Source organism: Garra rufa, chromosome 19 (assembly GCF_049309525.1).
Source record: "Garra rufa chromosome 19, GarRuf1.0, whole genome shotgun sequence".
Classification (NCBI taxonomy): Eukaryota; Metazoa; Chordata; class Actinopteri; order Cypriniformes; family Cyprinidae; genus Garra; species Garra rufa.
The window spans coordinates 21,301,819-21,325,706 of NC_133379.1; the positions used below are offsets into that span (position 1 = coordinate 21,301,819).

Consider the following 23,888-nt stretch of genomic DNA (forward strand, 5'->3'; position numbering starts at 1 on the left):
AATCAAAAATTACATTTTGATATGTTTACAGTAGGAATTTTACAAAAAATCTTCATGGAACATGAACTTTACTTAATTTCTTAATGATTTTTGGCATAAAAGAAAAATAAAACCCATGCAATGTAATTTTGGCTATTGCTACAAATATACCCCAGCGACTTAAGACTGGTTTTGTGGTCCAGGGTCACATATTGTTGGATAAGGAATTATATTTTGAATAAACACTGTTCTTTTTAACCTTTTAATCATCAAGAATTAAGCAGCACAACTGTTTCCAACATTGATAATAACAGTAATTATCAGCATATTAGAATGATTTTGAAGAATCATGTGACACTAAAAACTGAAGTAATGGCTGATAAAATTCAGCTTTGCATCACAGGAATAAATTATAAATTATACTTTATATTTTATTAATATAAAACACTATTATTTTAAACTGTAGTAATATTTCATAATATTAAATTTTTTTCTGTATTTTTGATCAAGTAAATGCAGCCTTGGATACAATAAAATTCTTTGAAAAAAACTCATCCTAAGAGAAGACTTTAAATGGGCTTTATAAATAAATTATGTGATTGACTTGTAAAAAATAATTACTAATCCATTTAAAATACTTACAGGAACAGTTTGCTAAATAATTGTCATTATTTACTAAACTAAACTAAACTAAAATACAATACAATATGCCCTAAATGGGAAAAGTGCAGCGTACACACCCTTCCATGAGTTTGAAACAACATAAGGCCGAGTAAATGACAAAAAGTTCATTTTTGTTTGAACATCCCTTTAAATGAATCCCACTTATTGCAAAATTGTGTTTCAAGAGTGACTCACAATATCACAAAGACAAATATTGTTGTTTATGTTTATCAGGTGCTGCATCTGGTTTCTCAGAAAGGCAGAGCTAGATAAAAATAAACAGTCCTGAAGCAAAGGAGGAAAGTGCCTTTTAAAACCAGTTGCCATGGAGACCCTTTGCAGATCTGAACAGCCAAGTCTGTCAGGATCTGCTCCTGTGTTTGATCTGATGCCCTATCAATAATGCACCGTTAATCCGTTTCAAATGCACAGGCTCATGAGCCAATGTCTCACATGGATGAAAATGATAACACCTTCAGTTTGAAATATGCAATACAGCGTTTCCATATCGGTGTCAAACATATGTTCTTAAATATACAGTATTCAAACTACAGACTCTTTAAAGACTCACTTGCTTCAAAAATTTGTAAAGGCATTCTAAAAGCAATTTGACACATGATCCTTCAGTAATTATTGTAATATGCTGAATTATTATCAGTCTTGGAAACAGTTGCGCTGCTTAATCTTTTTTGGGACCTGTGTTGGGATTCTTTGATAAATAAAAAGTTAAAAAGAACAGTGTTTATTCAAAATAGAAATTTTGTGTTACAATATACACTACTATTTAAAAGTTTGGGGCCAAAATATTTTTTCTTTTCTTTCTTTCTTTCTTTTTTTTTTTTTTTTAAAGAAATTAATACTTTTATTCAGCATGAATGTGTAAAATGAATAAAAAGTGATATTACAGAGTGATATTACTACAGTGATATATTATTACATATTATATTATTACAGTGATATTTTGAATAAACACTTTTATTTTAACATTTTAATCATCAAAGAAAAAGGTTCCAAAAAAAGCACAACACTGATAATAAATCTGCATATCAGAATGATTTCTGAAGGATCATGTGACACTTAAGACTGGAGAAATGGCTGATGAAAATTCAGCACTGTGTCACAGAAATAAATTATATTTTAAAGTATATTAAAACAGGAAATATTTCACATTACTGTTTTTTTCTGTATTTTCAACCAAATAAATACAGCCTTGATGAGCATAAGAGAAGTTATTAAAAAACATTAAAAATCGTGCTGATCCAATACTTTTGAACGGAAGTGTATGCTAGGAAATTGTGGGAAATATGAGTATATTTCTGTCAGTTTCAGTTTTCCACATGCATTAGTCTAGTGGAGGAGTGAAGGCCTGACACCACAATTTCTTTCAGACCCTGGAGCAAAGGACACCAATCTAAACTCAGCCCATGACGGGTCAATCCAAGTGCAGCCCTGGCAGATCTGTCTGTGAAGGGACAGCAAAGCTTGCAGTGCCAACAACCTCACTCCTTCTCAGCCTGCTATCTTGATGCATGCAAATATAAAGCCTCCCACATCAATTGTCCTCCAAACTAAGTTGCAAAAATTAAAGGACAGTCCTGCACCCTTTGACACAAATGACCTTCAGATTAGACAGAGTGTGACGATGCTGTCATAATCAATACTGGACTTATATTGGGGGAATAAATTCAATCCACCTCATTGGGTCTATTCAGCTACAGTGACATTTCCACCAATGCATACAGGGAATGAATCCCGCCTGGGTGACCTTTAGAGGATTCATGTTTATTTTCAAACAGATTAAGGCCTGGGGTTCCCCAAGTCTTGGTGTAGCACTCAAAAAAATTAGGCTGAGCATATCAACATTTCTGAGCTCTGCAAATGTGTGATAGATGAAGACAAAATGCCAAGGCTGATCTGCTTTGTTGCTTTAACAAAGCAACAATGCTTCTTCTCGAAAGAGAAGACAGAGCACTTGTTGTTGTATTTTTGCTTAGTGTGTATGTTGTGCTGGCTCTCATTGTCATTATCCAGGCTGCGGACCGCAGAGATCCTGAAAGAGACGGCCCGTCGCACTCCACATTACTCTCTTTGTTTTATTTTTCTCACGTTGTGGGGAGGGGGAAGGAGGGGACTGTTCTCTTTCAAAACCAAATCCAGAACCCCCTCCTGATTGTGACCCAAACAGACACTAAAGACCCTCACTTATTCAGTTCAGTTTCCACCGTTTCTTTTTCTCTTTCAGCGCTGCCTTTGCCAAAGACAACCACCACAATTAATAGATGAACACTGAGTGAACTGAAACTCGTGATTTAAACTAAACTGGAAAAATCCCTCCTATTTGTTAAGAGTTTTGTACTGATCTTTGAACCACTGTTCTCAAAACAAGACTCTAAAAAGTTACTCCAACATACAACATAAGACTTAAAGAGAAAATCAAAATTGTCATTAATTGCTCACCCGCATGTCTTTCCAAATCCATAAGGCCTTCGTTCATCTTCAGAACACAAATTAAGATATTTTTGATGAAATCCCAGAGCTTTCTGACCCTGCATAGACAGCAACACAACTGACACATTCAAGGTCCAGAGTAGTAGTAAGAACATCGATAAATAATGCATGTGACATCTGTGGTTCAATCGTAATTTTATGTAGCTATGAGAATATTTTTGTGTGCTAAGAAAACAAAAATAGTGACTTTATTCAGCAAGTCCTTCTCTTCTGTGTTAGACTTCGACACACGTTCATTAGAGTACCATGCACATATTCTCGTTGCTTCACAACATTATGGATGAACCACTGATGTCACATGGACTATCTTAATGATGTTCTTACTGCCTTTTTGGGCCTTGAACGTGTCAGTTGTGTTGCAGTCTATACAGGATCAGAAAGCTCTCAGATTTCATCTTCCGAAGATAAACAAATTTCTTACCAGGGTTCGTACAGATACTGTAAAATGATATTCTAGAACTTTCAAGGACTTTTCAAGCACTATTTTTTTTTATTTTCAATGACTTCAATCAGAGATCTCACTTATCGAACAATGTCTTCTCTTTCAAATTCTAAAAAAAGATAAATAAATACAAATATAATAATAAAACAAAACAGCAAATATAAAGTAAAGCAAATGCAAAGTATTACTACTAAAGTATTACAAAGTATATTACACTTTTACTATAGTAAAACCATGGTTATTTTCTTAAGGGATTTGTGTATACTTTCTTTTTTCTTTGTTTTGTTTTTATAACTGTACAGCCTTAATAGTTTGATGTTTTCAATTATTTAAGAAAAAGAAAACCCTATCTTACTGGTTTAGAATGACACGAGGGTGAGTAATTAGTGACATAATTTTCATTTTTGGTTGAACTATCCCTTTAAAAGTTATCATCCTTAGTGTGAACTCCTTAGTAGATTCAGTGTATGGTTTAACTAGCTGCCCAGAGGACATAAAATCTAACAGATTCAGCACTGTACAACTAAGGCATTTTAAATGGCCTTGAAGTGTACAAAATCAGCAATTGCCGTTGCTGAAACATCCTTTATTCATAGCAATGATGGATGGAAAACAACAACTAGAGAACGACTGACTGATTCCACTGGGAAGGAATCAAAGCAAATCCACATAGCGTTCTTCTAGTTATAAATAAAGATCCGCTATGGCTGTTTTCTCTGGATGAAACACGAGCTGCTCTGAGATCCTTCCTATGCAAAGTGTTCTCGCCATTCTTTTTGAAATGCAAAACAAAAAGAAACCAGTATAATGTGCTCCATTTTTCATAAGCTACTGCAGCGTGCGCTGACTGGGTTTTATATAACCCCTGATTGAATGCAATGGGAACATACAGAACTGCTGGTGTATGGTGAAGCCTGCTCTGATGATTCAGAGTCCCAGCAGTAAATCTAATAATCTCTTTAACAGAGCTCGCTGTGATCTTTCCAAAACATCTTCTCTCCTGATAAATGTTACTGGATCTCAGAACCGTTTCTCACATCTCCCACACACCAAACCGCAAAAATGACCAACAAGTGGTCCAACGCAAATAAACATGTTCTGCTCTGAGATTCTCACACGAGATTAGTCGGTCATTAGATGATTCTCATGAGAGCTCATCAGACGCCCGTCACAAACCCAGGAGTCATTTGGTGGGATGGCAGGAAGCTCATTACAGTGTATTTACGTTCCAACGTCAGTAATTGGGCACAGGAGCCTGTGTTATTTAAAGAAAAAGGCCAGCAGATGCAAAACGTCAACAAAACGGAAATTCTCGGCTGCCAGGGTGAGAGTTCGAGAATTATTTCACATCTGGGAGGCTGTTTTGAAGAGAAACGGCTGAGCAGACATATCCGGCATTCTTTGCGCTGTTGTAAGGAAAACAAACTGCTTCACAACAAAACAAGAGAGAGATATTCTTTCAGTATTCCTTGTCAAATCCGCATGCATTCAAGGCACTTTAAAGTGTCTGATTGAGTGAAATACTGTGCTGTATGTCAATGACAGATGCCAATGACACAAAATCAGATCCTAAAGCACAACACAGGTGGCACTGGCATACAGTAGAAAACATGATTCAGAATCTTGTATGTGAGCTATAGGATCCGACTATGGGTCGGATCCTTTAAAGAAGTCACAGCTGTCATTCACAGACACATAATAAAATACAGGTGGTTTCAAACTGACAACCATTAAATCGCTGGAAGTTGGCAAGATGCTGTACTCAATTGCTGCATCTGCAGATTATGTTTGCTAAGAATTTGCATAAAGTGAAACCCTTCGCAATCTTATTACATCGTCAATGGTTTATGCAGCTCATGTCACCTCAGTCTGCCAACTCCTTTTGCTTCTAATGGCTGTCAATGTGAACCTTTCACTGAGTAAAAGTATAGGACCGCATCAGAAAAAGTGAACTAGTGAGTGAAATCTATACGAGTCAAACTTAAGTGAGAATATACAGTATATGTATTAAAAATTGTTAAAAATACTTGCAAACAGGCTTGTGGTAAAACTGTGTTAAAGTGTTTATTGAAGGACAATTTACCCAAAAATGAAAATGTTCACAACTGTTTTGTGATCATTGACTTCTATTGACTTCATATATCTTCATGTTCCACAAAAGAAATGTGACCCTGGAGCACAAAACTAGTCATACAGGTACATTTTTGAAAAATTATACATGAATAAATAAGCTTTCCAGTGATGTATAGTTTATTATAATAGGATAATATTTGGCCAAAATACAACTATTTGAAAATCTGGAATCTGAAGATGCAAAAAATTTAAACATTGAGAAAATCGCCTTTAAAGTTGTCCAAATTAAGTTCTTAGCAATGTATACTTATTAAATAATTAATAAATTAAGTTTATGGTAGGCAATTTACAAAATATCTTCATGGAACATGATCTTTATTATCCTAATGATATATGGCATAAAAGAAAAAAAAAAAACGATAATTTTGACCCAATACAATGTATTTTTGGCTATTGCTACAAACATATGTGCTACTTATAACTAGTTTTGTTGTCCAGGGTCATGAATACAGTCAAAAAGTATTTTGGAATGGTGAATAAAGGACAGAATTTTTATTTTTAGGTGAACTATTCCTTCAAAACATCACAAATATACTGTGACAGTGTCTTACCATTTGATTTGTTTGGCTCCCATTTTGGCACTAGAGTTTCTAGCCCTCTGCACCACGTTTATTCATCCAGAGACCATAAGGAAGTCTAGACATCGGCATCGTTTCTTACAGACACAAACTTCTTTAGAGTCCTGCCTCAGCATGCATTCTCTACAGCGTTGTCACTCGTTTACTAACTAGCTCTTCTTAACCACCATGCTTGAAACTGACAGCAGATCCTATCAGTGAGTTCAAAGCCTCCTCAGATGCACCCGACGTTGTCCATATGGAAATCCTGTTTTCAATCCGTCCACGGTGACAGGAGAGAGTGGCACTGCTCTGTCACCAAGGCAGCTGCATCCTACCCCCCTCCTCTCCTTCTCTCTCTCCGGCTGTGAGTTGGGCTAATTATTCCTCTTCTCAGTTCAACCTGTTCACAGACGACTCCTTCACTTCATAAAGCTCTCCATCGCTGAGATCCGCATGTCCCCGTCTAGTTCTCGCGTTCCCTCCCTTACTAGCTCCTCTTTTTCTGTGCCGAGATGTTAGACTCAGTCCGGCCTTCCTCTGTTTACCCTCCCCCTCCAGCCCTCCCTCTATTTCGTCTTCTCTCTCTGTCCTGCCTCTCTCCCCATCTGTTAGGATCGGGATTTTGTCGGAGGGGGAGCTGGTACGGGACTGTCTGGCTTGTAGGTGGGCACAGATTTGCTGTGAACCGCTTGCACAGGATGCACTTCTGATTTAGCACAACATTGAGATATAACTTTCCTTTCACAGATTATAATTTTAGTAACAAAGTATATTTTTAGTAATACAGTTGAGGTCAAAAGTTTACATACACCTTGCAGAATCTGCTAAATGTTAATTATTTTACCAAAATAAGGAGATCGTACAAAATGCATGTAAGATATTTCACGTAAAAGACTTTTACATATAGTCCACAACAGAAAATAACAGCTGAATTTTTAAAAATGACCCTATTCAAAAGTTTACATACACTTGATTCTTAATACTGTGCTGTTACCCAAATGATCCACAGCTGTTTTTTTTATTTATTTAGTGATAGTTCATGAGTCCCTTGTTTTGTCCAGAACAGTTAAACTGCCTGCTGTTCTTTAGCAAAGTTCTTCAGGTCCTGCAAATTCTTACATTTTTCAGAATTTTTGTGTATTTGAACCCTCTCCAACAACGACTGTATGGTTTTGAGATCCATCTTTTCATACTGAGGACAACTGAGGGACTCATATGCAACTATTACAAAAGGTTGAAATGCTCACTGATGCTTCAGAAGGAAAAACGATGCATTAAGAGCCGGGGGTGTAAACTTTTGAACGGAATGAGGAAGTGTACATTTTTCTTATTTTGCCTAAATATCTTTTTTTTTTTTTTATTTAGTACTGCCCTTCAGAAGCTACAGAAGACAAAATAAGTTAAATTTACCCTGATCTTCAAATCAAATTCCAGCTCTTAATGCATGGTTTTCCTTCAGAAGCATCACTGAATCGTCTGTAATAGTTGCATTTGAGTCCCTTAGTTGTAAATTTTTTTTCCAAATAATCCAAATTGTGCAAGGTGTATGTAAACTTTTGACTTCAAATGTATACGTTTATAAAACTTATAATTTGTATCCTCATCTTGTCCCTTATAACCACTGCGACTAACTCTTACTTAACCTACAGGGCATTGAGCTATCCAGATCTGTCAAGTTATCAATGATCAAGCGCATCTTAACTTCGATCCAAGTCACTACCTGACAATGTCCTAGAACGCCGGTTTCTTGCATAACACTTTTAAAGACAGTCACAGATATTTCTAAAACCAGAATGAATGACTAAGCGATTATCAGGTACTGAATCATCTCCTCCAGATAAAATCATAGCTGATGTCTCACATAAAAGAACAGTCACACATTTTCTTGTTTTCAGTGGCAATGCATGATGATGCCTCAAAGCAAGCCAGTGGGCAGGAACATCTCAGGCCTTACAAAACAAGCAGTGAGAAAATCCTTGTGACAGCCTCCTCCAGCCTATCTATGTGTTCTTCTCTCATAAAAGCAGAGAGAATAATAAAAGAGGGTTGTGATAACATGTTTGTGTATATTTTGTAACTAGGAGAATGAAACCCAATGACACCGTGCGATGACAAAATGATTGGTTCAAAGAACTGTTTTGCAATTTATTCACAGTTGTATGTATTCTCAATTTACAAGCTTATATCTACATCAGCATCTTTTTGTATATTTATATTCATTTTCACGAATGTTTTGATTTTGAATAAATGCTTTTAATGCATCTTAAAGGGATAGTTGTTTTTTTGTGCACACAAAGTATTCTCGTAGCGTCATAAAATTACGGTTGAACCGCTGATGTCACATGGACTATTTTGTTGATGCTCTTAGTAAATTTCTGGACTTTGAACATGGTAGGACTCTAACTGTCTTTGGAGGGTCAGAGATCTCTCGGATTTCATCAAAAATATCTTAATTTGTGTTCCAAAGAAGCAGGTCTTATGGGTTTGGAATGACGTGGGTGAGCGATTAATTTTTGGGTGAACTATCCCTTTCAATATTAATCCAGAAACTGTCTAATTTCTCATTATTTAATTTCTTTAGTACTTAGAAATATGTAAATGTTCTAGCTTTATTTCTTTTCCGAAGAACTTTGGTGAAAACAATTCAATGTTTTAACAATACTTGTGAAAGAAGTTCTAAAAGTGGAGATTCCTTCTGTATGTTCAAACTATTAGTTAAAAAATTAGTTCACTTCCAGGGAAAAAAAATCCTGATAATTTAAACATGTCATCCCAGTTCATGTCTTTCTTTCTTCAGTCGAAGAGAATTTTTTTGAGGAAAACATTCCAGTATTTTTCTTCAAATAGTGGACTTCAAATTTTATTCTGAAAGTGAACTAATCCTTTATCTCAGTTTAAAGTAATATACAGACTAGCTGCATTGTATTTACCCAGTAGATCTTGCTCCTGTCTCCTCTTCAAATGTCCCTTTCTGTCCCTCATACTGCTGAACCAATGCTCTAACACTCAAGCAGGGGTTCTCACTGTCCTCCTCGCCGCTGCAGCCACGACTAAGAGCAAACAAATGCAGAAAGATTAGAAACTGATTCAAAAGATTAAAAAGGATGAACAATCTTTTCATTTGTAAACCAAATGAATGAACAACTCTATAAATACATATTTTTAATTAGTATTTTAATAAGCTCCAACAGAGCACATTAGAGATTATTGCTAGGGGTGACACCAAATATTAAACTGTGGTTGAAACATGTTTAGATTTGCAGATCTGATTATCCATATGCTACCTCTGAACCAAGCTGCAATTCCTAATGACTGCAGCAAGAGGGCAATGATTCATTCACTTTATTTTGTCATTATTTACCACATCTTAATTTTTCCTTTGAAACACAAAAAGCAGCGGTAATACCGGAATTCATGTTTTCACTGATAACATTTTCGTTAGATTACCATTTTGTAAACTAAATCAACTGAATCTTTAGAAAGATCTGACTATTTGTTCATAAACTCATTAAGTTTCATGAAAGGATCAGTGAGAGGTAGGTTGGATGTCAGACTTTTCATTGAAGAATGACCTCTATTCCAGCCTGTTCCTCAAACAAACTTTTCTAACCATATGAGGGAAAATGGACCCTCTTAAAGGGATAGTTCACCCAAAATTGAAAATTACCCATGATTCACTCATCCTCAAGTCATCCTAGATGTATAGGACTTTCTTCTTTCAGATGAATACCATCAGAGTTATATTAATAATGTCCTGGCTCTTCCAAGCTTTATAATGGCAGTGAATGGGGTCAAGATTCTGGAGCCCAAAAATGTGTGTCTATCCAAAAATATTGTAATTAATTATATAGAATATTATAAACCATAATCTTTAGCTTCCGCTAGCTAGAGAGAGTGGTGTTCCAGCAGATGACGTAGAAGGTAGGCTTAGCATAAGCTCTGGTGAGAATATGCTAGTGAGTAAATCGGGTAATTGTAATTTTTGGCTGAACTATCCCTTTAAAATGAGGAGATTTAAAGGAGTAGTTCTCTTTCAGAACAAAAATATACAGATAATGTACTCACCCCTTTGTCATCCAAGATGTTCATGTCTTTCTTTCTTCAGTTGTAAGGAAATTATGTTTTTTGAGGAAAACATTTCAGGATTTCTCCCCATATAATGGACGTCTATGGTGCCGCAGAGTTTGAACTTCCAAAATGCAGCTTCAAATGGCTCTAAACGATCACAGCTCAGGAAAGAAGGGTCTTATCTAGCAAAACGATCGTTATTTTCTAGAAAAAAAATTACAATTTACATACTTTTTAACCTCAAATGCTCGTATTGTCTAGCTCTGTGTAGAGATTAAAAAGCATATAAATTGTGAATGTTTTTAGAAAAAAAACGATCGTTTTGCTAGATGAGACCCTTCTTCATCGGCTGGGATCATTTAGAGCTTTTTGAAGCTGCATTTAAACTGCATTTTGGAAGTTCAAACTCGGGGGCACCATAGAAGTCCATTATATGGAGAGAAATCCTGAAATGTTTTCCTCAAAAAACATAATTTCCTTATGACTGAAGAAAGAAAGACATGAACAATTTAGGATGACAACGGGGTAAGTACATTATCTGTACATTTTTGTTCTGAAAGTGAACTACTTCTTTAAGAACAGTTGCTCTATGGAAGCAGTTCTACCTACTGTATAAACATTGAGGAAATGGAGTTAAAGGGTAAAATGAAGCTACATTTACCTCCACTCCTGCCTTAGATGAAAAACAGAGCGCCCAGGGCGAGAAGCATCCTGCCTGGCTGCTGCCAGTGCTGCTGCTGCATTCTGGGCCATGGCCATGGTGGAATGAGGTCTGTGATTGGCCGAGGAGCCAGTGGAACTCCTGCCTACGCCAGCTCCAGCTCTGTGACTGGCTGATGCAGAGGGTTTAAAATGTGCAGCTAGAGCAAGGATGAGCCTCATAGCGGATTTGAGGTTCCCCTCCACAATGTCTTTGAGTACAGAGAGAAAGAAGAGATCTTAAATAAGTAGTTTTATCAGCTTAACCATGATTAACAGCCTGCTTTGTAACTCACCCCTGGCAGACGTCTGTGGCATTCTGATCCGTTTGGATGACACAAACTGCAGAACCTTCTCCACATTCTGTTTCCGCTCCTGGTCGTCACGTGGTACATAATGAATGCCATCCAGCAGCTCGCCAGCTTGCAATATATATATATAAAGCACATCTTAATATAAAGACTTATCATACAATACTGCAATACAAATGAAATACGATCCACAGGCTTACCCACTATCTCAATGAGGTGTGCTAGGACCACACCATCTCTAAGATCCTGTCGTAGATCGCTCACAGGTTTCAGTCCAGGCTTCTTTCTCAGCTGTGCATTAACCCAAGACACATAGGCAGCCAGCTGCTGCTAGAAAGACAAACATTTCATACAGGTAAGTGCAACCTTGGTAGTCTACATTTACTACCAGTCAAAAGTTTTTAATGTTTTTTTTAAAGAAGTCTCTTCTGTTCAACAAGCCTGCATTTATCTGATCCAAAGTGCAACAAAAACGCTACAATTTTGAAATATTTTCCATTTAAAATAACTGTTTTCTTTTTGTATATATTTTAAACTGTATCCTGTGATTTCAAAGGTGACTTTTAGCATCATTACTCCAGTCACATGGTCCTTCTGAAATCATTGTACTATTCTGATTTGCTGCTCAAAAAACATTAGTTTGAGCAGATTTTTTTCAGGTTTCTTTGATGAATAGACAGTTCAAAAGAACAGCGTTCATCTGAAATAGAATTTTTTTTTCAAATATTATAAATGTCTTCATCATCATTTTTGATCAATTTAAAGCATCCTTGCTAAATAATACAAGTATTAATCTGTAATAATTATACTGACTACAAGCTTTTGAATGGTATAGTGTATAATGTAACAAAAGCTTTTTTTTTTTCAAATGCTGATCTTTGGATCTTTCTATTCATCCAAAAATCCTGAAAAATGTACTTAACTGTCTTAAATACTGATAATAACAGTAATAATAAATGTTTCTTGAACAGCAAATCAGCATATTAGAATGATTTCTGAAGGATTATGTGACTGGAATATTGATGCTAAAAATTCAGCTTTGAAATCACAGAAATAAATAACATTTTAAAATATATTCAAATAGAAAACAGTTATATTAAATAGTAACAATATTTCAAATTTGACTGTTTTGCTGTACTTTGAATCAAATAAATGCAGGCTTGGTGAGCAAAAGAGACTTTAAAAACACATAAAAAAATTTCTGTTCAAAAACTTCTGACTGGTAGTGTAGACTGTACTTCTGTGTTTTCCTCTTGCCTCCAAAACTGTCAATTTTGCAATTTAAACAAAACCTCATCTATGCTACACTATAGGGTTACTTTCCTCAGGCTGTCATACAGCCTTAAAGGAACACTCCACTTTTTCTGGAAATAGGCTCATTCTCCAACTCCCCCCGAGTTAATAAGTTGATTTTTACCGTTTTGAAATCCATTCATCCGTTCCCTTGTTCTGGCGATATCACTTTTAGCATAGCTTAGCATAGATCATTGAATCCTATTAGACCAATAGCATCGCGTTCAAAAATGACCAACGAGTTTCCATATTTGTTGTATTTAAAACTTGACTCTTCTGTAGTTATATCGTGTACTAAGACCGGTGGAAATGCAAAGCTGCGAGTTTCTAGGCTGATAAGATTAGGAACTACACTTCCATTCCGGCGTAATAGTCAAGGAAGTTTGCTGCCATAATATGGCCGAAGCAGGCGGAGTATTATCAGAAATGAGTTCCCAGCTAGTTTAGCATTTGCACATGTGCTACGTGGTATTACTGCTCCTGCTTCAGCCTTATTACGGCAGCAAACTTCCTTGACTATTACGCCGGAATGGGAGAGTAGTTCCTAATCTTATCAGCCTAGAAAATTGAAGCTTTGCATTTCCACCGGTCTTAGTACACGATATAACTACAGAAGAGTCAAGTTTTAAATAGGACAAATATCGAAACTCGTTGGTCATTTTTGAACATGATGCTATTGGTCTAATAGGATTCAATGATCTATGCTAAGCTATGCTAAAAGTGATATCGCCAGAACAGGAGAACGGCTGAATGGATTTCAAAACGGTAAAACTCAAATTATTAACTCGGGGGGAGTTGGAGAATGAGCCTATTTCCAAAAAAAGTGGAGTGTTCCTTTAACACAAATCACGTCTCAGTGGTGCCAATGTTTATACGTGCTGTTTAACTGCATACCTCCCCAGTTATCATTAGTGCTGATGGTCCTGGTGGAGAAGTTACGCAGAATATGCCTGTGTTGATACCCACTAGGATACCCGTTGTCAAAAGAAATTCATGCCTCAGTGCTCAAGATGCACCTGCTTTGACAGAACAAGTCCTTTCTCATTCACCCCGGCCGGTCAGCATCACCCGGGTTCAACAGCGTGGATTAGTCTGACTTGCACTTTCTCTGCCATGTCACAAAAGGAGAGCTTAACTCCCCACGCTCATGCTTCCTCTTTAGCAAATACATGTAGAAACACATAAAGACTGCAGTGAGGTTTGCTGCAGTTCTAGCCTCTGGCAAATGTGCTGTGCACTGAACAAAAAATTATTTTTTTGTAAATGCTGAAGAATGTGGGGTGGCTGCAGAAAAATACAGCATTTAGAAAAAGGATTAACATATTTACAGTTGAGGTCAAAAGTTTACATCCCCCTTTCAGAATCTGCAAAATGTGAATTATTTTACTAAAATAAGAGGGGTCAGACAAAATTCATGTTATTATTTATTTGGTACTGACCTGAATAAGATATCTCACATAAAAGATCTTTACATATAGCCCACAAGAGAAACTAATAGTTGCATTTATAAAAATGACCCGATTCAGAAGTTTACACCCCCTTGATTCTTAATACAGTGTTGTTATCTGAATGATCCACAGCTGTGGGTTTTATTTTTTTTATTTTTTGTTTAGTGATAGTTGTTCATGAGTCCCTTGTTTTGTCCTAAACCGTTTAACTGCCTGCTGGTCTTCCAAAAAATCCTTCAGGTCCGACAAATTCTTTGGTTTTCCAGCATTTTTGTGCATTTGAACCCTTTCCAACAATGACTGTATGATTTTGAGATCCATCTTTTCACACTAAGGACCATTAAAGAGCTGGGATGAACACTGTTTGAATTTGAAGATCAGGGTAAATTATTTTGTCTTCTGGGAAACATGTAACTATCTTCTGTAGCCTCTGAAAGAAGTACTAAAAAAAAAAAGATATTTAGGAAAAGTAAGAATAATGTACACATTTCAATTTTGTTTAAAAGTTGTCACCCCCTGGCTCTTAATGCATAGTTTTTCCTTCTGGAGCATCGGTGAGTGTTTCTGTAATAGTCCCTCAGTTGTCCTCAGTGTGAAAAGATAAATCTCAAAATCATACACTCATTGTTGGAAAGGGTTCAAAAACACAAAAATGAACCTGAAGGATTTTTCTGAAGAACAGGAGGCAGTTTAACTGTTCAGGACCAACAAGGGACTAAACAAAAACACACAGCTGTGGTTCATTTACAACACAGTATTAAGAATCAAGAAGATGTAAACTTTTGAACCAGGTCATTTGTTTTTATAAATTCATCTATTATTTTCTCTTGTGGACTGTATGTAAACATCTTTTATGTGAAATGTCTTATTCAAGTCAGTACTAAATAAACAATAACATGCATTTTGAATGATCCCTCTTATTTTGGAAAAATAATTAACATTTTACAAATTCTGAAAGGGGGGTGTAAACTTTTGACCTCAAATGTAGACTAAATAAGTCCAATAATTTAAAAGGAAAAAAGACACAAAAGCACCATAAATGTTGTCCTTTTGACTTGTTCACTACATGTTATTTCTTCTAAAGCCATATGATGGCTCTGTCAGAGACACCGACCAAAATTTACATGCTATTCACTGATAATATTCCCCGCAAGTGAGCTGTTAACCAATGACAGGACTGACAGGAGTCAGTGAGTCCATCTCAAGAATTAGATCAGTGTGACTATGTATTAATAAGTCATTCTAATATTTTTAACCAGATCAACTGATTGATTAAAAATGATCAGAAAAAAAAATACTGATCCATTTACAAGTAGGTCATCATTATTTTCTCATGACCAATACGTATAGGACAGATGTCAAGATTATGATATTAAGTTTGGAATTTAATGCAGTCATAAGGACCAATTTTATGATGCCTCTTAGTCCTAGAAGCCTGAAGGCTGTAATGTGAAGTGTTTAAAATGTCTTTTTTGGGAAAAAAAAATATTTTAGGAATAAATTAAGCAAAAAATTGCAATGAGCTTTTACGTGAGCTATTCTTTTAAACAATCCTCATATATGACACACTACTAACAACGTAAGATCAATAAGATGGTGATTTTTGAAAAATGTACTATTTTTTATTCATCAAGGATGCAGTAAGTTGAATGAAAGTAACAGTAAAGACTTTTTCAATTTTATAAAAGAGTTCTGTTTCAAATAAAGGCTATTCTTTTCAGCTTCCTATTTGTCAAAGACTTCATTGATATCTGCTTCCACAAAAATATTAAGCAGCACAACTGTTTTCAACATTGATTATAATAAGTATGTTTCTTGAGCACCAAATAAGAACTGAGGAAGATGAGACTTCTTTTGAAAACATTCAAATATTAGTTCACTCCAGAATTAAGATGATTGAAACTGATAATTTACTCACCCCATGTCATCCAAGATGTTCATGTCTTTCTTTCTTCGGTCAAAAATAAATTTGAGGAAAACATAGTGGACTTCAGTCAGGATCACTGGGTTGAAGGTCCAAATTGCAGTTTCAATGCAGCTTCAACGGGCTCCACACGATCCCAGCCAAAGAATAAGGGTCTTATCTAGTAAAATGATTAGTCATTTAAAAAAGAAAAGAGTAATTTATATACCTTTTAATCACAAATGCTCGTCTTGCACTAGCTCTGCATTGCATTCACAACTTCACATATTACGTAATCACGTTGGAAAGGTCACACGTGACGCAGACAGAAGTACCAACCCAGTGTTTACAAAGCGAACATGCAAAGAAAGTCAATCCTTTACAAACAACATTGTCAAAGGTTTTTCACCCTACCCTATCTTTTTAATCAGAGTACATAGAAGAACGAACTAACTACACATGACCTTTTCACCATGATTACGCAATGCGTGAAGTCGTAGATGCGCATTGCAGAGCCAATGCAAGATGAGCATTTGTGGTTAAAAAGTATATAAATTTGATATTTTTTTGGGAAAATGACCAATTGTTTCACTAGATAAGACCCTTATTCCTTGGCTGGGATCATGTAGAGCCCTTTGAAGATGCATTGAAACTGCAATTTAGACCTTCAACCCACTGATCCCCATTGAAGTCCACTATATGGAGAATAGTCTTGGAATGTTTTCCTCAAAAACCTTTATTGTTTTTTGACTAAAGAAAGAAAGACATGAACATCTTGGATGGCACTGGGGTGAGTAAATTATCAGAAAAATTTAAGGAGTGAACTAATCTATTAAAAAACCTTAGAATGGTAGTTGACATCAAGTGTCACCTTGACAAGTCTGCTAATAATCTGGAAAGCTGTGGGAAAATCTTTCCTGGGCCTCAACCTCCGAACCAACGTTTAGTTCACATCATATGCCAACACGTGCACATTCAAGAAAACACATGCACACCAAACTAAAGAAAACAAAATGAGCTGTGCATTTTTCACGAGGACCCTTCATGCACAGTAGCATTTACTGATTTGCCACATGGTGGGCTGATGAACACAATGCAAACTCTTTCTAAAGCATTTCTGTCTCACTTCAATCTAACAGTGGCCCAAAGTGACAGGCTTCCCAGCTAGAACAGCTAACACTGAGAGCTTTCAGCACAGATGCACTGTAAGATGCTGACTATGCTGTAAAACTGGAAGGTAGCAGTAGTCCTGCATAGCTAACTGTACAAATGAGCTGTCTGTTCCCACAGTGACCCAAAAGACGGATACATCTCAATCACTGGAGCCTGCTGTATTCTCACCTTCACATTCATACTCTAGGTGGACCTGAAATATCTGTAGGGATTGAGACAGCTGGGATTCATAACAAAAAATCAATGATGGTTTGAGAACAGCGCTTGACGGTTTAATGGTTACAGCCGGAAGGCAGGCAGATGTAGAGCACTCAGTCTTAGGTAACATCAGTAGGGAATGTCTGACGGTAGTGCATATGGTTACAGAAATGGCATAATATGCTTAACTTCTCCTCCCACACTTAACACCATTTATAAGAGCATGAAACAGTAATCTCCACAGGTTAAAAATACTCTAACACTTATTTACAGGTAGTTCCTTTATAGAAATTATACATACACTACCAGTTAAAAGTTTTTGAACAGCAAGATTTTGCATGTTTTTTTTAAAGAAGTCTCTTCTGCTCACCAAACCTGCATTTATTTGTTCCAAATACAGCAAAAACTGTAGGATTTTGAAATATTTTTTCTGTAAAAAAAAAAAAACAGTTTTCTATTTGAATATATATTTTTAGCATCATCACTCCAGTCACATGATCCTTCAGAAATCATTCTAATAATCTGATTTTCTTCTCAAAAACATTTATTATTATGCTGAGAACAGCTGAGTAGATTTTTTTCAGGTTTCTTTGATGAATAGAAAGTTTAGAAGAACAGCATTTATCTGAAATAAAACCCTTTTGTAACATTATAAATGTCTTTATCATCACTTTTGATCAATTTAGAGCATCCTTGCTAAATAAAAGTATTAATTTCTATTTTTTTTCCAAAAGAAAAACAAATTATACTGACTTCAAGGTTTTGAATGGTACGGTGTATAATGTTACAAAAGCTTTTTATTTCAAATACATGCTGATCTTTAGATCTTCATATCCATTAAAGAATGTACTTGTTTTAAATATTGATAATAATAATAAATATTTCTTGAGCATCAAATCAGCATATTAGAATGACTTCTGAAAGATTGTGTGTCTGAAAATTTAGCTTTGATCACAGGAATAAATTTCATTATAAAATATGTTTAAACAGAAAACAGTTATTTTAAATAATAAAAATATATTTCAAAGTTGTACTATTTTTGCTGTGCTTTGAATAAAATAAATGCAGGCTTAATAAGCAGAAGAAACTTCTTTAAAAAACATTAAAAAAATCTTACTGTTCAAAAAATTTGACTGGTAGTGCAAGATAAAAAAACTATTGTGTTATTCAAATCAAAATTGTAAATTATTGCTGCACTAGATTGATATTAGTAAAATATAGCACAGTAAGCATGGTAGGTAGCTGACTACATGTACAGCACAATAGCCGACTGTGTCTCCAAGCCAATCATGCTGCCAAAAATGCTGTCAAGTATGGCAGCTCACTAAAAAAAAATCAGTTTTTGCATTAGTAGAACTGTGTATCCCATTGTTTAACAGCTGCCAGACTATTCTTTTCTCTGTTTGGACTGTTACTGATATTTTACTGCTAACAAACAATTAAAATGATCACTTTTATTGTGCAAACTTGGCTATGCACATGGCATTATTTGTAGTTTATAAAATTGTATTCATCATTTCTTGTTTCAATGTTCATAATTTCATACATTTTTTCATAATTTAAAAACATTTTTGTTTAACAATATGCAATTGTGATTCCTGTTTAAATGCATTTATATAACATATAATATACATACAACACACAATATAAATATTTGTGTGGCATTAAACAGAATTATGTCTCCCTTTGCTTAACAGCTGTTAAAAAGCTGTCGCTTTTATCATGTAAACTGTGGTATATAATAATTTATAGTTTACTGCTGGTCTTTTTTTTATTCATAATGTCCTCAACCAATCAACCCTGTTTCAGTATTCATAACTGCATATGTAAAACGTATTTTCAAAGCATTATTTCTGCTATTGTAATTTCCATGTAAATGCATTCATACCACATACACTACCAGTCAAAATTATTTGAACAGTACGATTTTTTATGTTTTTTAAAAGAAGTCTCCTCTGCTCACCAAGTCTGCATTTATTTGATCCGAAGTACAGCAAAACCAGCCATTTGGAAATATTTTTACTATTTAAAATAACTCTTTTCTATTTAAATATATTTTAAAATGTAATTTATTCCTGTGATCTGCTAGATTTTCATCATCATTACTGCAGTCTTCTGTCTCATGATCCTTCAGAAATCATTCTAATATGCTGATTTGCTGTTCAAAAAACACTTACTATCATTATTAGCAATATTTAAAACAGTTGAGAATTTTTTTGATGAGTAGAAAGATCCAAATGTCAACACTATACCATATATGCTTGGAGTTTTTTGTGGGGGAGAAAGAAATTATAGAAAATTATTTAATTATGGAAATTAAAGATTTTTTTTTTTTTTAGCAAAGATGCTTTAAATTGATCAAAAAGTGACAAAGTCATTGATAATTTTGCAAAAGATTTCTATTTCAGATAAATTTTGGCCGCCTTCAACATAATAATAATAAATGTTTTTATTTGAGCAGCAAATCAGAATATGAGAAAGATTTCTAAAGGATCATGTGACTGGAGTAATAATGCACAGAATTCAGCTTTAAAATCACAGGAATAAATTACATTTTAAAATATATTCAAGTAGAAAACCGTTATTTTAATAGTACAAATATTTCAAAATTTTACTTCAATAATCAAATAAATGCAGGCTTGGTGAGCAGAAGAGACTTCTTTAAAAAACATTAAAAAAAAACGTACTGTTCAAAAAATTTTGATTGGTACTGTACATTATATAAACATATTTATATATATTATGCGTCTCTTTGTAAATCCAGGATTAATAGGATTGTTTCTCCCATTGTTTATTAGCTGCCAAGACTATCTTTCTATCGGATTAGAAGTCTTATGGACTGTTACTATTGAATTTATGTTTTTTTGGTTGTGCAAACTAGTTTATATATGCCATAATTGTGACATTTGACTAGCTATTTTTATTCAGTAGTTCCAATATTCATAATTTTATCATTCAAAGCATTTATGCAAATATAATTCTTATGAAAACGATAATATAAACATATATGCACTTTAAATTTGGCATTTGATTTAAATTCGATATGCAGCTTATGCACATATGGTACAAGGCTTTTAGTCAGCATAGCTTTATGAAATTTCAACTGCTAATCAACAAATTCTGACTATAAATAAAACTAAAAGGCTCTAATGCATGAAATACTACATTCAAAAGAACCTGCTAACTCTTGTTCTACAGCAACAACTCACAGAAGACGTAAACAATACAATGCGTCGCACTCTCCAGAGTTTCTTGCGTAAAACGCTTGGTAAGTTGCGACAGCTAATGCTCTGAACTTTTTAGTGAGCCTTTTCCTAACAGAACCTAAATGAGCAAATGAAACGGATCCACGTGTGAACAGACACTAGGTTTTAAGGGGTTCAGTACCTCATTAGGACCCTCCTGCAGCACGTCAAGCAGATTTCCTTTAGACAGGGATGCGATCATTCTTCTGACTTCACATCAAGGTGAGAGGAGCGTGAGGAAAAAATGCTAACGTCCTTAGTCAGCGACAGTGTTTTAACCGCATATCGGAGGAACTGAGGTAAACAAAGGAAACTACAGAAGGTACCTCAACCAAGGCGATGGCCATATGTGCCACCCCGTTAGCTCGCTAGACCTGAAACAGGATACGAGGTGGACGCGGATGGGGAGACTTATGCGCATGCGTGCGCAGCAGCTGCTCCACGGTCGTTATGACGACGCTTGAGCTTATGCTGGCTTTCTGTCTCTAGCTTCTGCATTGTGGAGTATATACTAGTCTGGGACAGTCAAATCATGAACATTATGGCTGTTATATTTTGAAATGACTCATTTGAACGCAAAGGACAGTAGCGGTGCTCTTGTCTGACAACCACACCCTGTTGTCCCAACTTGTTTAAAAGCACACCACACCAGAATGTGTAAAAATCATGATGTGAAATCTGAAATTCTGTATGCAGTTTGTTCTGGCTTCTTTGTGTAAAGCCCCATTAGACCACATCCTTCCTGCCTGCTTCATGCTTCCTGCTTCTGCCTCTGCAATTTTTTATATACAAACTCAAACTTATAACAATTACAAGTATTTAAATTATACAATTTGCTTAATTATAAACATCACTATAGAGATAAAAGCCTACCTCTACAATTAGGCCATATTTTGTCTGTTTATTTTATTTAACTCAAATGTCTGTCTCCCCCTGCTGTAGGAACTGCAACTGAGAGGGGAAAACATGATTCTCACAAAACCAGTTATAAGGATCGATTTTTTCTTTCCCTTGATGTATGGTTTGTTAGGATAGGACAATATTTGTCCGAGATACAGCTATATGAAAATATGCAATCTGGGGGTGCAAAAAAATCAAAATATTAAGAAAATCGTCTTTAAAGTTGTCCAAATGAAGTTCTTAGCCATGCATATTACTCATCAAACTTTAAGTTTTTAAATATTTACGGTAAGAAATTTACTAAATATCTTCATTGAATATGATCTTTAATTAATATCCTAATGATTTTTGGCATAAATGAAAAATCAATCATTTTAACCCATAATGTATTTTTGGCAATTGCTACAAATATACCAAAGCGATTTAAGACTGGTTTTGTGGTCCAGGGTCACAAATAGCCAATAATACTGATAATAATTTGCTGTTTTATCATTTTAAATGCAACACTTTTAATGTTTAAAAGCATTCAAAGCATTATTTTTACAATTGTAATTCCATGTTGGGGATCAGTAAGATTTTGTATGTTTTTTTTTTTTTTTTTAAAGACTTTTATGCTCATCAAGACATTTAATTGATTGAAAATACAGAAGTGGTTTTCTATTTTAATATATTTTCAAAATAGAATGTATTTCTGTGATGCAAAGCTAATTGTCAGCATCATTACTCCAGTCTTCAGTGTCACATGATCTTTCAAAAATCAATCTACAATCAATCTATATTTTAAAGTAGTATATTAAAATAGAAAACTGTTATTTTAAATTGCAATATTACTTTTTTCTGTATATTTGATCAAATAAATATAGAGCTTTGATGAGCATCTTATAATCATCATTATCATTTGTTTAAAACGTAGGCTATTTATTATAACGTTTTATTAATGGCATAATAGCAGATAATCAGATAATATTCAAACATTTAAATGAGTCTCTAACAAAGACTGTGGCTTTATATTATTATTATTTTGTTTAAAAAACTTAATTCAGTGACTCATTTAAATAATTAGTTTCATATGCCTTATGGACCTCATAAAAATGCACAGGCTCATATAGCAAAAAGTATTTAATTAAATTTACATTTCTCACATTACGAGCTAAAGTCCTTTAGGATTACACCTGCCTGCCACTTTATGCTTTTTATTTAATCCTCATACCGATACTTACAGATTTCTCCACAGATGGTGAATGAAGCATCTTGCTGATCTACAAAGTGATAAACGTTTTATGATTTTGATTTGTTCATTATGTTAACACGCGAAACGAACCGCTTGATGATGGAAACTCAGCCAACTCTCTCCCGAGAGACTTTCATCACTTAAACTTCAAGACATTAGTGTTTATTTAAACGGCTAAATACGACTTAACATCCCAAAAAGAGGAAAAAATATTACAACTTAAAACCACTTGTAACGTTAAAGACGAGCGGGCTTGTTAAACGTTCTCAGCAGCCTCTCAACGTTAAAACTACTTAGCGTTAGCATTCATAACTTTATCAGAACGCAGTTCTCAAAGTTTGAGCGACCTACCTTGGGTTTCTCCCGTTTTCTTAACGATGTCATTAGTGAGTTTGTTAATCCACATTCATGTAAATATAGTTATTCATTTCAACTAACTTAGTAGAAAGTAAATCACAGCAGCAGACTGCTGAATCTGCACCGGTCAGTTTCTATGGTTACCAGAAACAGAAACACGTCTAGTCCTACTTGATTAATGTGCTATTGCAAATTTAAATTGGTTTTCTGATTGTCATTTGAGTGGCTTTAAATTTAATAGCGATAAGTGTTTTGAGAGGATGAAAGGGCAGGCTACCTTTATCTTCTGTAGTATGATTTTATTTTATTGTTTCGTATTAGTGGCCTGTGGCTCCCCCTGCTGTAAAAGCTGCAAATTGTCTCTAAAGTTAATTTTAAGGCTGTTAGAAAACACAAACTTCGATCTACCTTCTTCCTGTAAGAGTAGGCGCGGCCATTTGTAAATTTGATGTGGCTTCTGGTCTTCGAGTCCAGCTATTTTTAACTGTACAAAACAGCTCGTTTTGCGGCTTGATATTGCATATTGGTGTCTTGAAATATTATTTTAATGTATTATCTTAATTAGGAGCACACTGGTTTGTAGTGCAAACAGTTTTACTGTTTACTGCACTTTATAGCACTTACCTCACGATTTGGTCAGTTACCCGGATGCGAGGCCAAATTGGAGATACTCGGATTAAAACAAGGAGAGAAGGATTTAGTAAGGAGGAAAAGGGCGCAATATTTTGACAAACTGAAGTTAATAGGTGGTAAAGATACGTATAAGCAGTATTAAAT

At 35.0% G+C, this 23,888-nt stretch overlaps 1 protein-coding gene across 1 annotated transcript; it reads right to left on the reverse strand.

Annotated features, from left to right (window-relative positions):
* Nucleotides 1–6,675: 6,675 nt before the first annotated feature.
* On the reverse strand, nt 6,676–20,986 carry LOC141292001 (dixin-like). Its single transcript, XM_073823980.1, has 6 exons — nt 20,766–20,986; nt 11,564–11,693; nt 11,349–11,474; nt 11,015–11,264; nt 9,216–9,335; nt 6,676–6,991 (listed from the first exon to the last, which is right to left on the reverse strand). Exons 1-6 carry the CDS (start codon nt 20,823–20,825, stop codon nt 6,676–6,678), a joined length of 1,002 nt encoding a protein of 333 aa, XP_073680081.1. The 5' UTR covers nt 20,826–20,986.
* Between the last annotated feature and the right edge of the window lie 2,902 nt (nt 20,987–23,888).